General features: G+C 54.3%; 1 protein-coding gene across 6 annotated transcripts; it reads right to left on the bottom strand.

Moving 5' to 3' along the window:
• Positions 1-79: 79 nt before the first annotated feature.
• Positions 80-9,513, bottom strand: UBA7 (ubiquitin like modifier activating enzyme 7). Of its 6 annotated transcripts, XM_060161831.1 has the most exons (24): positions 8,661-9,513; positions 8,408-8,576; positions 8,174-8,308; positions 7,958-8,064; positions 7,550-7,640; positions 7,314-7,449; positions 7,016-7,113; positions 6,776-6,922; positions 6,179-6,361; positions 5,890-5,997; positions 5,653-5,733; positions 5,420-5,575; positions 5,161-5,326; positions 4,876-5,081; positions 4,713-4,777; positions 4,438-4,621; positions 4,290-4,364; positions 3,852-4,035; positions 3,242-3,324; positions 2,875-2,961; positions 2,592-2,783; positions 934-1,026; positions 758-858; positions 80-301 (listed from the first exon to the last, which is right to left on the bottom strand). In XM_060161831.1, exons 1-24 carry the CDS (start codon positions 8,714-8,716, stop codon positions 172-174), a joined length of 3,033 nt encoding a protein of 1,010 aa, XP_060017814.1. In that variant the 5' UTR covers positions 8,717-9,513; the 3' UTR covers positions 80-171. The 6 variants fall into 6 exon arrangements, with proteins under 6 accessions (XP_060017814.1, XP_060017817.1, XP_060017815.1 ...); XM_060161834.1 differs by lacking the exon at positions 5,420-5,575; XM_060161832.1 differs by lacking the exon at positions 5,653-5,733.
• Between the last annotated feature and the right edge of the window lie 2,891 nt (positions 9,514-12,404).

Genomic DNA, 12,404 nt, shown 5'->3' with positions numbered 1-12,404 from the left:
CCCTCCCTGCAGGGGTCCCTGTCATGTCCATGTCACACCCCATGTGTCTGCCCCGTGTTCCATCATCCATCCTGTCCACTTACACCTTCCTTCAACAAGCATTTATTAAGCGCCTACTGTAGGCTTGGGATGCATGGCTCAACAGAACTGGGTGGTGGGGCTGCTGCCTTGTCACAGCTTGTAGTGCAAGGGTGGGAAGGTAACGTCCTCCTTCTCACCCTCATAGCTGAGCTCCAATACCAGCACCCGCTGCCCAGGCTTAGGCACCTGGCGTGTCACCTCCAGCACCAGATCCGTCACCCTGGTGGCATGGGGGGAGAGGGGTGGGGAGATTGGGTAGGTGAGCAGTGGCAGGCAGAGAGTGTCCTGGCATGGACTATAGGGTGTTGGCGGGCCATAAGGAGCCCAAGCCAGGAGCAGGAGCAGCCCAAGACAGGAAACATCTAAAACTATTTTAAGAGCGGCTGGCGGGGTGGGCAGGAGGCAGGAAGCTGTGAGTCCTCTGGGAGTGGGCCGTGAAAGGGGAGCTGAGCAGGGCGTGAGCTGGTGGGGCTGGCCAAGCAGGCAGCTCCTAGAGGCCCCTCCTCAGGCTCTTGGCCCTCACCCCGCCCCCAGCCCATTTGCTGGCTCCATTTGGCAAAAGAAAACTTCAGGAAGGTGTGAGGGGCCCAAATGGGATTGGGAAGAGGAAAGGCTGCTTGTCCCCCACCTCCAACCTCCAGGGACAGAATGAGGTTAAAGCCAGGTGTGGGCTCACCTGCGGGACAGGTGCTGGTCCTGCTTTTCAGGAGACCATCCTGCCGAGTAGAGTAGGGCCTTCCCGTGCAGCAGCATCCTCACCCTCAGCCCATTTAGTTTCTAGAGAGAGACAGGTTAGGTGCCAGCTGGGCCAGGCTGGGCCAGGCCTGGGGGAAGGGCAGGAATGGGGCACACCTGGACATGGGCCAGCAGTGACTCCAGGGTCCTCTCGGGCTGCCCAGCAGGCACTTCCAGGCGGTCCCAACAGGTCCACTTCCAGTGATGGAACTGGGGGGCGGTAGTGGGGAGGAGTGAGAAGCTTCTTACACACACACCCTCCCCCTACCCCAGTTACCAATAGCTTATGGCCCCTTTCCTAGGGGAGGAGCTGGACTAGAGGCAGGAAGGAGAAGCCAGTGGGTGGGGGTGGAAGGTGGGATCTGGGCCCAGAATCTCAACACCCTCCCCGCCCATGCTGGGGCCAGCACAGGAAATGGGGCTACGGGGCCCCCACAGAGGGAAACAGGCGATCCATCACACAGTCGTGTGTGCGTGTGTGTGTGTGTGTGTGTGTGTGTGTGTGTGTGTGTGTTGTTGGGGGGAGCAATGCTTCCTGAGGAAGCGGGAGCAGGGCTGCTGCAGTCTCTGATAAAACTGCTTGTTCCTCAAATGCAAGGCTGGATGCTGGGGGTGGGGTAAATCCTGTCCCCTAATCCTTTACCACCAGGGCCTTGGACTACTCATGGACACATGGCAAGAGGCACAGTGACTCTAGCAGGAACACAGTCCACAGAGGACTCCTCTTCCTGTCCCTTTGTTCCTTCCTTATTTCTGGAGTCTTGGGGTTCTGGTACCCAGAGCTGAGGGCATAAGGGTGGCAGGCAGCCAGGCACCAAGACAGGAGGAGTTCTGCCAGCTCCCCAGAAAACACAGTGGGGTCAAGCTGAGACGAGGCCAGAGGTGAGATGGGGGACCCTTCCCCTCCCCCTCCTCCATGGACAAAGGCAGCTTGTGTTCTAGCTAGAGGAGGGGCCCCTCACAAAGGGGCTCTGTGTGCTGTGCCCTGAGGGACCCCAGGGCTGTTCAGCAAAAGCCCAGTGCTGGCCCATGACCTCTCCCCTCTCCCCTGGTGAGGGAATTCTCTCTGTACCCTCTCCTCTGCCCTAAGGAAATGCCAACTATTGCAGAGCCTGGGCACACAGCCAGGGGCATTCATAGCCCTACACTTGAAGGAACACACATGTACACAAGCCCACATGTGTACTCACATGCACACACACGCAAGCCCACATTGTGAAAGAGCCCTGCAGTCCCATCTGGCACACAGATGTGCAAGCATGCTCCCTCCATGCCCACACACCACAGGGCCAGGGATGCCCAGACCAGTGTGCACTCACACCTGTGACATGAATGCACACATCCCCACAGGGCTGCACACCCCACACCCGTGGTGGTGAGCTCAGTGCCCTTTAACTCAGGTCGAGGGGGCGGGCCAGGATCCCCATGCTTTGCAGGCCGATATTAGGCTCTGTTTGGGGCTAGGGCCCTAGTCCCCTCTCCCCCTCAGGGGCACTTCTGGGAAGGAGGGAACTGCGGGGGATGTCTGGCTCCACTAATGAGTTAAAGCTGCAGCTCCCCCAGACCCTGACTGTTGGGGGGTGGGGGTGGCTGACGGCTGCTTCCTGTGTCTGACAGGTCCCAGCCTGGCTTTGCAGCAGGGAGGCGACTGGAGGGAGTCTTGATGACTCCCCCAGAGTCTGGGTCCTGATGAGAGCCTGAAGCTGAAGTAGGGCCTGTTTGGGTAGGTGCAGGGAAAACTCAGGTCTGGTATGGGTGGGGTGTCAAGGGCTCACCTTCTGGATGGCTGGGGCGTGAGGTACCCAGCGGCTAAAGTAGTTTTCAGCCAGGTTCAGGTAGCTGTGGCGAAAGGCACTGCGGGGCCGTGGGCTGCCCACCACCTTATACAGCTCCAGGCCCACCAGGCCAGCCACAGCTGCCGTAGTAGTGGCAATGGCTGGGGTAATCTGGCCCACAATTCGCTTGGTCTGCCAGGGACAGGAGATTTGGTCTGGGCCCAAGGCATAAGGCTAGGGTTTGACCCCCACCTCCAGGCCTGAGCCCCAAGGGGCAGGGTACCTTGGTGCGGTCGGCTGGTGGGATCCCATAATTCTGAGCTCGCAGGCTCGCCGCTGCCGCCACAAAATCCACATGGAAATCATTGTCCTGTGAGGCCCAAGGCACAGTAGTATTAGCATTGTCCCAGTGCCCCTCACCTCGGCCGACCCTGTGCCACTGCACAGCTCTTCACGCAATTCGGTGGGGTGGATGCTCATATCTCCCCACTTAACAGATAAGGAGGCTGAGGCTCGGGGAAGCTGAGCTGCTTCTGGGGTCCTTCTGGGAGGAAAACTCAGGCCAAGGGGCTTCAAAGCTACCTTCTTAGCTCTTGACCTTCCCCAACAACCTCTCTAGCCCGGCCCTTCACCCCCACGTGGGCTCCCACCTTCTCAAATGTCAAGGGTTCCAGGGGAGGGCCCACAGTCCAGATTTCCAGGGCTTCATGCAGTTGCTTCGACTGCTCAGGGCCTGTCAGGAGAAGGGGGTGTTGGGGCAGTCCTTAGTCCCCATGTCCTGCGCTCCTCTGGAGCCTGCTGCCTATCCTTGGTCCCTGCCAAGCCTATCACTTACCACTTTCAGGGAGACCCCTTGATGGATGGTGCAGTCTCCTGTCTAGCAGCCCCAGCCCTCACTTGTGTGTGTGTATGTGTGTGTGTGTGCGCCCATGCACACCTATGTGACTCTGTTCTCATCTGGGGGCCACAGCTAGTTGCTCCCACGGTTTGTGTTTTTTTGTTTGTTTTTTGTTTTTGTTTTCTTTGGCTGAGAGTCTGCCAAAGGAATGGGGGTGGGGTGGGGGTGGGGTAGGCAGCAGGGAGAGGACCTACTGAGGGGCCAGAGGATGAACCCAAGGCTACAGAGAAGCAAGGTCAGAGGGCCTGAGAGGTATTGAGTTGGCTTCAGGGCCCCCAGACCCTGTCTTCTTTCTGCAGCACAGGCTGAGGAGGGTCAGGCCTTTGGGTGACAGCACGGGGGGCCAGGGTCAGGGACCTCACCAAACTCAGCATAAGCTGAAGCCAGCTCCAGGTCACTAGAAAAAATGGGGGCTAAGTCCTGGGGGTCAGGCAATGGCAGCAACTTCAGCAGTCGCCTGAGCGCAGTCTGGTCCCGTGAGCCAGGCAGCCCATGCATCTGGGCATACAGGTTGGCAGCCGCCAGCACGTAGAGGAGATGCGTGTCCTGTAATGAGACCAAGAGCATGGGTGGCTGCATGGGCTTGAGCGAGCTTGTGTGGGTGCATGGGGTGGGGGTCACCGCCCATTTGTGGATCTGTTTTGAGTGCCTGCTTCTGCCTCCCATTTGGACACCCACATGTGCACAAACATGGCTCTCTCCCTCTCAGCATCTGTGCATCTCTACAAAATATAGAGGTGCCCACCTCCGCTCTGAGGGGCCATATTCCCATCTCAGGGCCACCAAGGGACTCCACTCACTTGGCTGGTGTCAAACTCCAAGGGCCGGGGACACTGTTTGGGACCCGACCAGAAAAGAGTTCCATTCTCTAGCACCTAGGGAAATGGAGGCTGCTGGGCTCAGTCGGGCCACCCTGAGCCCTCAGCCTCCTGACCCCTAGCCACCCACTTTGTCGGGTGGGAAGCGGCTCAGCAGCTGTGTGATGCCATAATGGAAGCAGAGTTGCCACTGGCCAAGGGCCCAAAGCACGCAGTCTCGCCAGGTCTGTGGACGCTGTCTCAGGACACCCAGCACCACCTGCTGCACGGTCAGCACCTGTGACTCATCCAAGTGTGCCAGAGACGTGAGTGCCCTGCGGACAGAGGAGAAGGTCTGAGGCTAAGCCCTAAGCCTCTTGGTGTTAGGGAGCCTGGACTCCCATTCACCCTTGTTGGCGGTCTTACTGTTGGTGGCAGTTGACGGTCTCGGCAGACAGATGGAAAAGTCCTTCAAACTCATCCCGGGCCCACTGTGAGGGGAGGGAGGAACCATGAGGTGCCGGTTGGCAAAGGGGTCTGCAGCTGAGGACTGAGCCAGGTGGGTAGGAGTCTCTGGGGTTCTTCTCACCTGCAAGGTGTGCTCGGTTGTGCTGGGGAAGTGCCGCACGGTGCAGACAGGGTAGGAGGCATCCTCAGAAGCTGCAGCGGAGGCGGGGGCTCTGTAGTCCTCAGTCACGTGTGGTATGAACACACAAGCACTGCCCAAGGTGCCCTTTGTGCCCGCCTCCAGTAGTGGCTTCAGATAGTGGGTGCAGCGAGCAGCCACATAGCGCCCTGGCGAAGGGGGCAGAGGGTCAGAAGTGGGGCTGGCACAGCCTCAGACAAAGGGTGAGTTCTAGGCTTGAGCACTCACGGGCCTGGAAACTGTCCAGGGCAGCAGCCACGCCATCCACACTGGAGAAGAAGTTGTCCCCATAGATGTGCTCTGTAGTAAGATCCAGCTGGTAGGTGAGCGGGGTCACCTGCAAGTCTGAGTTCAGGCGGCGAGCGGCCTCTGCAGCCACCTCCGCCTTTGGCCTCTGAGAAGAAAGCAGGAAGACGTTGGGTGGGGGAAGGGGCGCATTGTGGGAGGACAGTCCAGGACACGGGTGTGGGGCTAGGTCAGCACTCACACCAAAGTCCTGAGGCCTGAAGAGAAACTGCCGGCTGAGGTTGGAGCGCTCCACATGGTCCATGTCAGCAACAGTCACGCCCCCACTGCCGCCAGCACCCAGGCCCACTAGGGCAAAGCCTTTGAGCAGCTCACAGCCGATAGCGCCAGCACCCACCTGCCAGCAGGAGCAACCTTAGCCAGAGGGCCAGGACTTGCCCTTCCACAGACTCCCAACCTCACGACATAGCTCACCAGGAGGTAGCGCTGGTGGCTCAGCTTCTCCTGAAAACCGGCCCCAAACACTGCAATTTGCCCGTCATAGCGGCAGTCTCTCTAGGGGACACAGACAGGGGTCAGTGATGGCCACTGGCCTGTGCTGCATCTCCCTCCTGCACCCAGTTTTCCAGGTCAGGATCTCGGGACCGTGCTTCCTCTTTCCCCCCAGTCCTGAGTTTGGATAAGGCTTGCACCCCTACCCCAGGTTCTCACCGGTGCATAGTCCTCAGGATTGGGAAAGGGCTCCTCATCTTCTGGAAGGCAATCAAGGGCATCAAAGTACAGCCACTGGTCCAAGGGCATAAACTTCTTGGAGACTGCCTAGAAGTCAGCACTTCAGTCTGGGGACTCTTCCCACCTCCTAATCCCCTCAGATCCTGGCTGAGGGCTGCACCCAGGTTGGTGAAACCCCCAGGGTCACTATCTGGTGTTGGGCACCCTGTGGCACCCACACCGACCTCTGCACCCTTCCCAGCCCCGCCCTGCCTCTACCTGTACCCACCTTCAGCACTTCCTGAGCAGCCACTGCACCCAGCACAGCTGCCATGGGGCTCAAGCCACCAGCACTGCTCAGGGCAACTCTCTGCACCAGAGCCTTATCCAGCTGCTCTTCCAAAGGCTCTCCTTCTGTCCCCTTCAGTGATTCCAGGGCCTGGGCTAGGTCCACCACCATCTCTGCATCAACCTATCGGGTAGAACTCTGTCGGTAAAGCAGCCCCAGCTTGAGCTCCACTCCCCATTTGAAACCTTCAGACAGCCATCCACCCCGTTCCATGGAAGAGGAAGCAGAAGCCTGAGTGGGAGGGTCCCACTAGTGGATGCCCGGTGCCAGACAATGGCCCTGGAGGCTTCCCCAACCTGGAGGCACCTTCCAGGCCAGATCTTAGGGGTTAGGAGTAGCATGGGTCCCCAGGCTTTGTGCTTGGCCCTTTCATGGACCCAGCCTCTGGTCTATAGATACTGTGTACCATCTCCTTTATATGAGCGGGGAACTGCTTCTGGATTCAGTCTTGGATCTGTAAGACAGTCATTGTTGCCTCCTGGTAGGTGAGGCCCCGTTAAGACAGAGGCTAGAGGGAGGGGCATCGGGGCCACTCACAGGATCCCAGGGCTTAGGAGGGCGGCCATGGAGCTGCTGAAACTTGTGCAGTGCATGGAAGGCCTGATGCAGGCAGTGGGCACGGTGAACTTCCTGGGGACTCTGGGCCACAACACGGGGCTGAAACAGGGCTGTGTCCAGGGGCTCCTGCAGGGGGCACTCAGTTCACATTCATGTCCAGAACACTGTGGGTCCCTCGAGGTGCCCAAGCTCCCCAACCTCAGATGCACTTGAACTCACGTGGCTCACAGTCTTGGGTCTCTTGACCTCAGTGACAACCCCACCACGCAAGTAATGAGAGAAAGTTGTTGTGTCCCCAATCTCCAAGGTCCCATCTCCTGGGGGAGATTGAGCCTGGTCAGTATGCCCTCTGAACCTGAGTAGTTCCCCACACCCCATCCTGTCTTGCATCTACATTCTTGATGTTGCTCCACCCTGAGGAAGGGGGAGGGAGAACTTATCTCCAAGGACCAGGCTGTGTCCACCCCCAGTGGGGACCTGGGCACTGAGCCTGGAGTTGGAGTGGGGTTGACTTAACTCTGCACGTGGAGAGGCCGAGGAGCACAGCCGTTGAGCTCCACCATGCCCTCAATGCCTGAGAAAGTCACCAAATCCCCACTGTTGAAGCGGTGGGCATCAGCCTCTTCTCTCAGAGTGAGAATGCCAGGGGAGCCCTGGATAAGAGGTGGCTTGCTCAGGGCTGCCTGTCCCTGCTTTCCACAGGCTCTGGCAGCCCCTCCTTAGTAGGTGAGCACCCCCCACGTTAGCACCCACCTGGGAGATGTGCTGGATGGCAGCCACCAAGGGTTCTGCCTCTGTAGGGTCCTGCACAGTGAAGTCCTCACCAAAGTCACAGAACAACTGCCTGTGGTGGGGTGGGAGGGGTCACTGAGATGGCTCAGTTGTTAACTGCCACATTTGTGGTGAAGGGTGACGTACACTAGGGCAAGCCCAGAGGAATCGGGAAAAGAATGCTGGGAGAGGCTTGAAGGATTTACTGGATCAAGTCTGGAGGCTGGGGTAGAGGAAGCACACAAATGGGACTGGGGACTGTATAATCAAGAGGGGATGCTGGGACAGGCCTGAGGTTGGGTGGAGGGGATCTGGAGCAAGCCTGGAGCTGGGGACAGCACTGAGACCAGTTGCTGCCTGTGATGTGGCAGGCTAGGTAAGCCATCTCACCCCACGAGGCCCCGGGTGTCAGCCACCAAAAAGCAGACTCCGTGTTTATGGCAGATGGTGCCCACCTTCAGCTGCTCCTGTAGCTCCGAGGCAGTCAGCACCACCACCTGGGTGGACCTCATGATCAGCAGGGCCAGAACCACTTCAAGCCCACCCTGCTGCTAAAGGCTGGAGGGGGACACTGGGCTGGCCTGGAGAGTAGGGCTGGGAGGGCACCTGGAAGTCCAGCAGCAGGTCCTCGGTGATGTCACCTGTGTGGATGCACACCTGAACAGCTCCATTGAGCTTAGCCAGAAGTTCTTGAGATGCCTCAGCCCTGCTCCTTCCCAAGTCCTGCTCTGAGAGGAAGAACTGAAGAGAGACCCAGTCTGGCTTTAGCAAGGAGTTTTCTCTTGGGCCCTCTCCCCAAGGGCTATGGTCTGGAAACCCATAGCCCCCCAGGACCCTCACCTGGGCAGACAGGTCAGACCAACAGGTAGGGTGGGGATCATGAAGAGTGAGGCTGCCCACGCCCATCAGGACCAGGTTTTTGGCCACCTCAGCCCCCACGCCCTGCAGGCCTGACAGTAGCACCTTGGCTCCCTGAATCCTCTGCATGGCTGGCAAGCCCAGCACATACCTGTGGGTGGGAAGTAAGAGGGCAGGCGATTGGAGATCAGAAGTCAGAAGGCCACCCCGCTCTCCTCCCCACCTCGGGCCTCACAGCTGCCGCGAGTACAGCTCTTCATCCAGCAACTTGGAGGTCTCCAAGACATCCATCCTGAGGCCTGGGGCCGGAAAACAGGCTGCAGCGCTTACAGATAGGGTCTCTGCGTGGCAGGTAGTGCCAGCAGGAGCCAGTGCAAACAGGCACTAAGGCTAAGGAGTGAAGGACACTGCTAGTCACAGCTTTCTTCCTGGTTCCTCTGTCATTTCGGGGGGGGGGGAAGCAAAAGTGAAAGTGAAACTAGACTGAGCAGGCTCCTTCCTGGTCCTGCCTCCAGCCTGTCCAGCACAGCCTAGCCAGGCAACGAAGAGTTCTGGCAGCCCTAGGGCACTGGCAAGGTAAGACAGAATTCCTGGATCTGCTCCCCCTCTGGGAGAGCAGGTATTTCTCTTGAGGGAGGGGGCAGGGCCATAGGAGGGATCCATGCGGTCTCCTGTAGCTCCCTAGATGTCCTGAACCTCAGGCCCCTATACCCCTCAGGGGCCCCTGCCTGGACGGGCTTCCTGCCCACAGAGTACCGGTGGGAACTCCCTTGTCCTGAGCACTCGCCTGGTCTCCTAACCACACACAGAGACTTAGAGACCCTAGAGGGCAGAGCCAGTCCCATCCCAGAGGCTGTGAGAGCTTATGGATTATGTTGTCCCACATCCAGGGTTTAAACTACAGACTTGGGGTGGAGCCTAACATCTTTGAGAGCACCTGTGTGCCCCTGCGCCATCTCCTCAGGGATCAGGGATTCCCCTCTGCCCACAGCTGCCTGGTCAGGACAGTCGGCAGCTCTAGGTGGCCTGTCAGGATCTCTCACTGATGAGTGCCAGGACTCGAAGAGGGTTCTCAGTCTCTGAGTGCCAGCCCTGAGAGTGGGAGGCATGGGGCAGCCATGATCACGTGTCCTTATTTGTCATTTAAACTTTTATTTTGAAATAATTATAGACTCAGAGGAAGCTGCAAAAATAGAAAGGAGAGATCCTGTGTACCCTTCACCCACAGATGTCCCCTTCTGCCTTCTTAGGAACTTGGGGCCAGTTCTTTAGAGGATGGACCACAGCTCCCCACAAAAGTCCACAATAGCTAAACCAGGTGCTATCATAAATTCTTTTTTTAAAATTGAGGTAAAATCCATACAACATTAAAATAACCATTTTAAAGTATACAAGGTAGTGGCATTTAGTGTATTGACTATGTTGTGCAACCACAATCTCTCTCTAGTTTCAAGACTTCATCACCCACTGAAAAACACCACACCATGTTAAATAATTGCTACCCATCCCACATCCCACATCTCACCCCCTGGCAAACACTTATATGCTTTCTGTCGCCAGGCATTTGCCCATTCTGGATATTTTATATAAAAGGAATCATACAAAATGTGACCTTTGGTATCTGTTTTCCTTCACTTAATCTTTTTGAGGTTAATCCAAATTGTAGCATGTATCGGTACATCATTCCTTTTTATGGCTGAATAATATTCCATCAGAGGCATATATCACAATTTGTTATCCAGTCACCTGTTGACATTTGAGTTGTTTATGCCTTTTGGATATTATGAATTGTGCTACTACGATTGTTCTTGGACAAGTATTTGAGTACTTGTTTTCAATTCTTTGGGGTATATGTCTAGGAGTAGAATTGCTGGGTCACATGGTAATTCTATGTTTAATTTTTTGACAGACCAAAAAGCTATTTTCCACAAGCAATGTACAGAAGTGATCTCCACATCATGGCCAAACTGGTTTTCCTTTTTTTTTTTTTCAAATTATATCCATCCTAGAGGGTGTAAAGTAGTAGGTAATTGTGGTTTTTTTTTTTTCATTCAGTGAACATTTATTGGCTGTGTTATACGTACTAGGTACAGAAACCAGGGCCAGATTCTGAAGTAAGTGGTATCTTCAAATAGATACCAAAAGGCATTTGATGAAATTCAACATCCACTCCTGATTTTTTTTAACTCTTATTAAAATAGAAGTAGATAGATTTTTTAAAATTGTGGTTTTAACCATTTTTAAATGTACAATTCGGTGGCATTAAGTACATTTACAATATTGTGTAACCATCACCACTATTTCCAGAACTTTTTCTTTATCCCAAAGAGAAATACTGTATCCATTGAAAAGTAACTCTTCAACAATCTTAGATCCCCTGTTTCCCTGGAGCTTCTATTCTATTTTGTCTCTATGACTTTCCCTATTCTAGGTACCTAATGTAGGTGGAATTATAAAGTATTTGCCCTTTTGTGTCTCATTTATTTCACTTAGCATACCTTTTCAGCATTCATCTAGGTTGTAGCATGTATCAGAATTTCGGTCCTTTTTTTTATTGTGATAAAATATGCATAAAATGAAATTTACCATTTTAACATCTTTAAATGTACGGTTCAGTAGCATTAAAGACATTCACATTGTTGTGCCACCATCACCACCATTCATCTCCAGAACTTCATCCTCCTAAACTGAAACTCTCAACCCATTAAATAATAACTTCCCATTCCCTCCTTCCCCACCTGTGGCAACAGCCATTCTACTTTGTCTCTATGAATTTGACTACTCTAGGTTTCTCATATAAATGGAATTATACAGTATTTGTCCTCTGTCCCTGGATTATTTCACTTAGCTTAATGTCTTCAAGGTTCATCTATGTTATAGCATGTTTCAGAATTTTTTAAAAGGCTGAGTAATATTCCATTGTATGTATAGACCCAGAGTCTTGTAGTTTTCCCTCACAGAGATCTTGTACATATTTTGTTAGATTTATACCTAAATATTTGTTTTCTTTTTTCTTCTTCTTTTTTGGTGCTGAAGTAAATGGTATTGGGTTTTTAATTTTAGTTGTTGGGACTTCCCTGGTGGTCCAGTGGCTAAGACTCCATGTTCCCAATGCAGGGGGCCCAGTTTCAATCCCTGGTCAGGGAACTACATCCCACGTGCCACAACTAAGAGTTTGCATGCCACAACGAAGATCCCATGTGCTGCAACTAAGACCTGATGCAGCCAAATAAACATTTAAAAAAAAATTAAAAATAATTTGAATTGTTCATTACTGATCTATAAGAAAGCTATTAGCCAGCCACTGCACCCTTAACTTGATGCTACACTTCCCCTCACTAACTGTCCCCGTCTCAAGGCAGCACCAGAGGGGTCCAACCCCCATAACCAAGAGCGTCACTTCCTCCCCAAGAAGCCCAAGGCTCTTCCACACCTGCTGGAGAGCAGCTGGGCACTCTCAGCCTGAAGCATTCTCCCCTGTGCCAGGTCCATGCTGGGATCTGCAGAAACAGGTGAACTCCCATCCAGTAGTGAGAGAGGAAAGTTTAGGGGTCCTCATCCAAGCTAGAAGTTCAAAGGGAAGTCTTCTGGGAGAAAGTGCTTTTGAAGCTAAGATGCAGAGGCTAGCAATCTGTCTGGCAGAGTTGAAAGGTGAAGAGGGGGGTGTCACTGGTCATTTGTTGTGCTTGCTGTGAGTTCCCTGTGTGTCTAAACCCTAGTTCACCCATTTGCTTTCCTGCTTATGGTCTTTGCACTGTGCCCAGGTTAGAGACTGTGGACAAAGCTGAGGTGATGTCACTCTTGCTACAGTCTCCCTGTGTCCTATGAGAGGGCAAATGCCTAAGCGTGAAGCTGCTGGGTCTGGGTCTAAGTGAAGGTCCCGCTTTAGAAAATCATGCCAGACAGTTCTCCAAAGTGAGGGCAAATTTACACTCCCAGAGTCAGGAAGAAAAGACTCTATCTTTTTTATTTCACGAAG

Source organism: Lagenorhynchus albirostris, chromosome 10 (assembly GCF_949774975.1).
Source record: "Lagenorhynchus albirostris chromosome 10, mLagAlb1.1, whole genome shotgun sequence".
In the NCBI taxonomy this organism is placed as follows: domain Eukaryota; kingdom Metazoa; phylum Chordata; class Mammalia; order Artiodactyla; family Delphinidae; genus Lagenorhynchus; species Lagenorhynchus albirostris.
Note: the sequence above shows the minus strand (reverse complement) of the source record. Positions and strands in the feature narration are given on the sequence as shown.

Coding starts and splice junctions, on each gene's coding strand:
- UBA7 (XM_060161831.1), bottom strand. CDS start 8,716: ATGGATGTCTTGGAGACCTCCAAGTTGCTGGATGAAGAGCTGTACTCG. Junction 7,450..7,549: donor CCATCCAGCACATCTCCCAG/GTGGGTGCTAAC, acceptor CCTCTTATCCAG/GGCTCCCCTGGCATTCTCAC. Junction 5,576..5,652: donor GCCACCAGCGCTACCTCCTG/GTGAGCTATGTC, acceptor TCCTGCTGGCAG/GTGGGTGCTGGCGCTATCGG.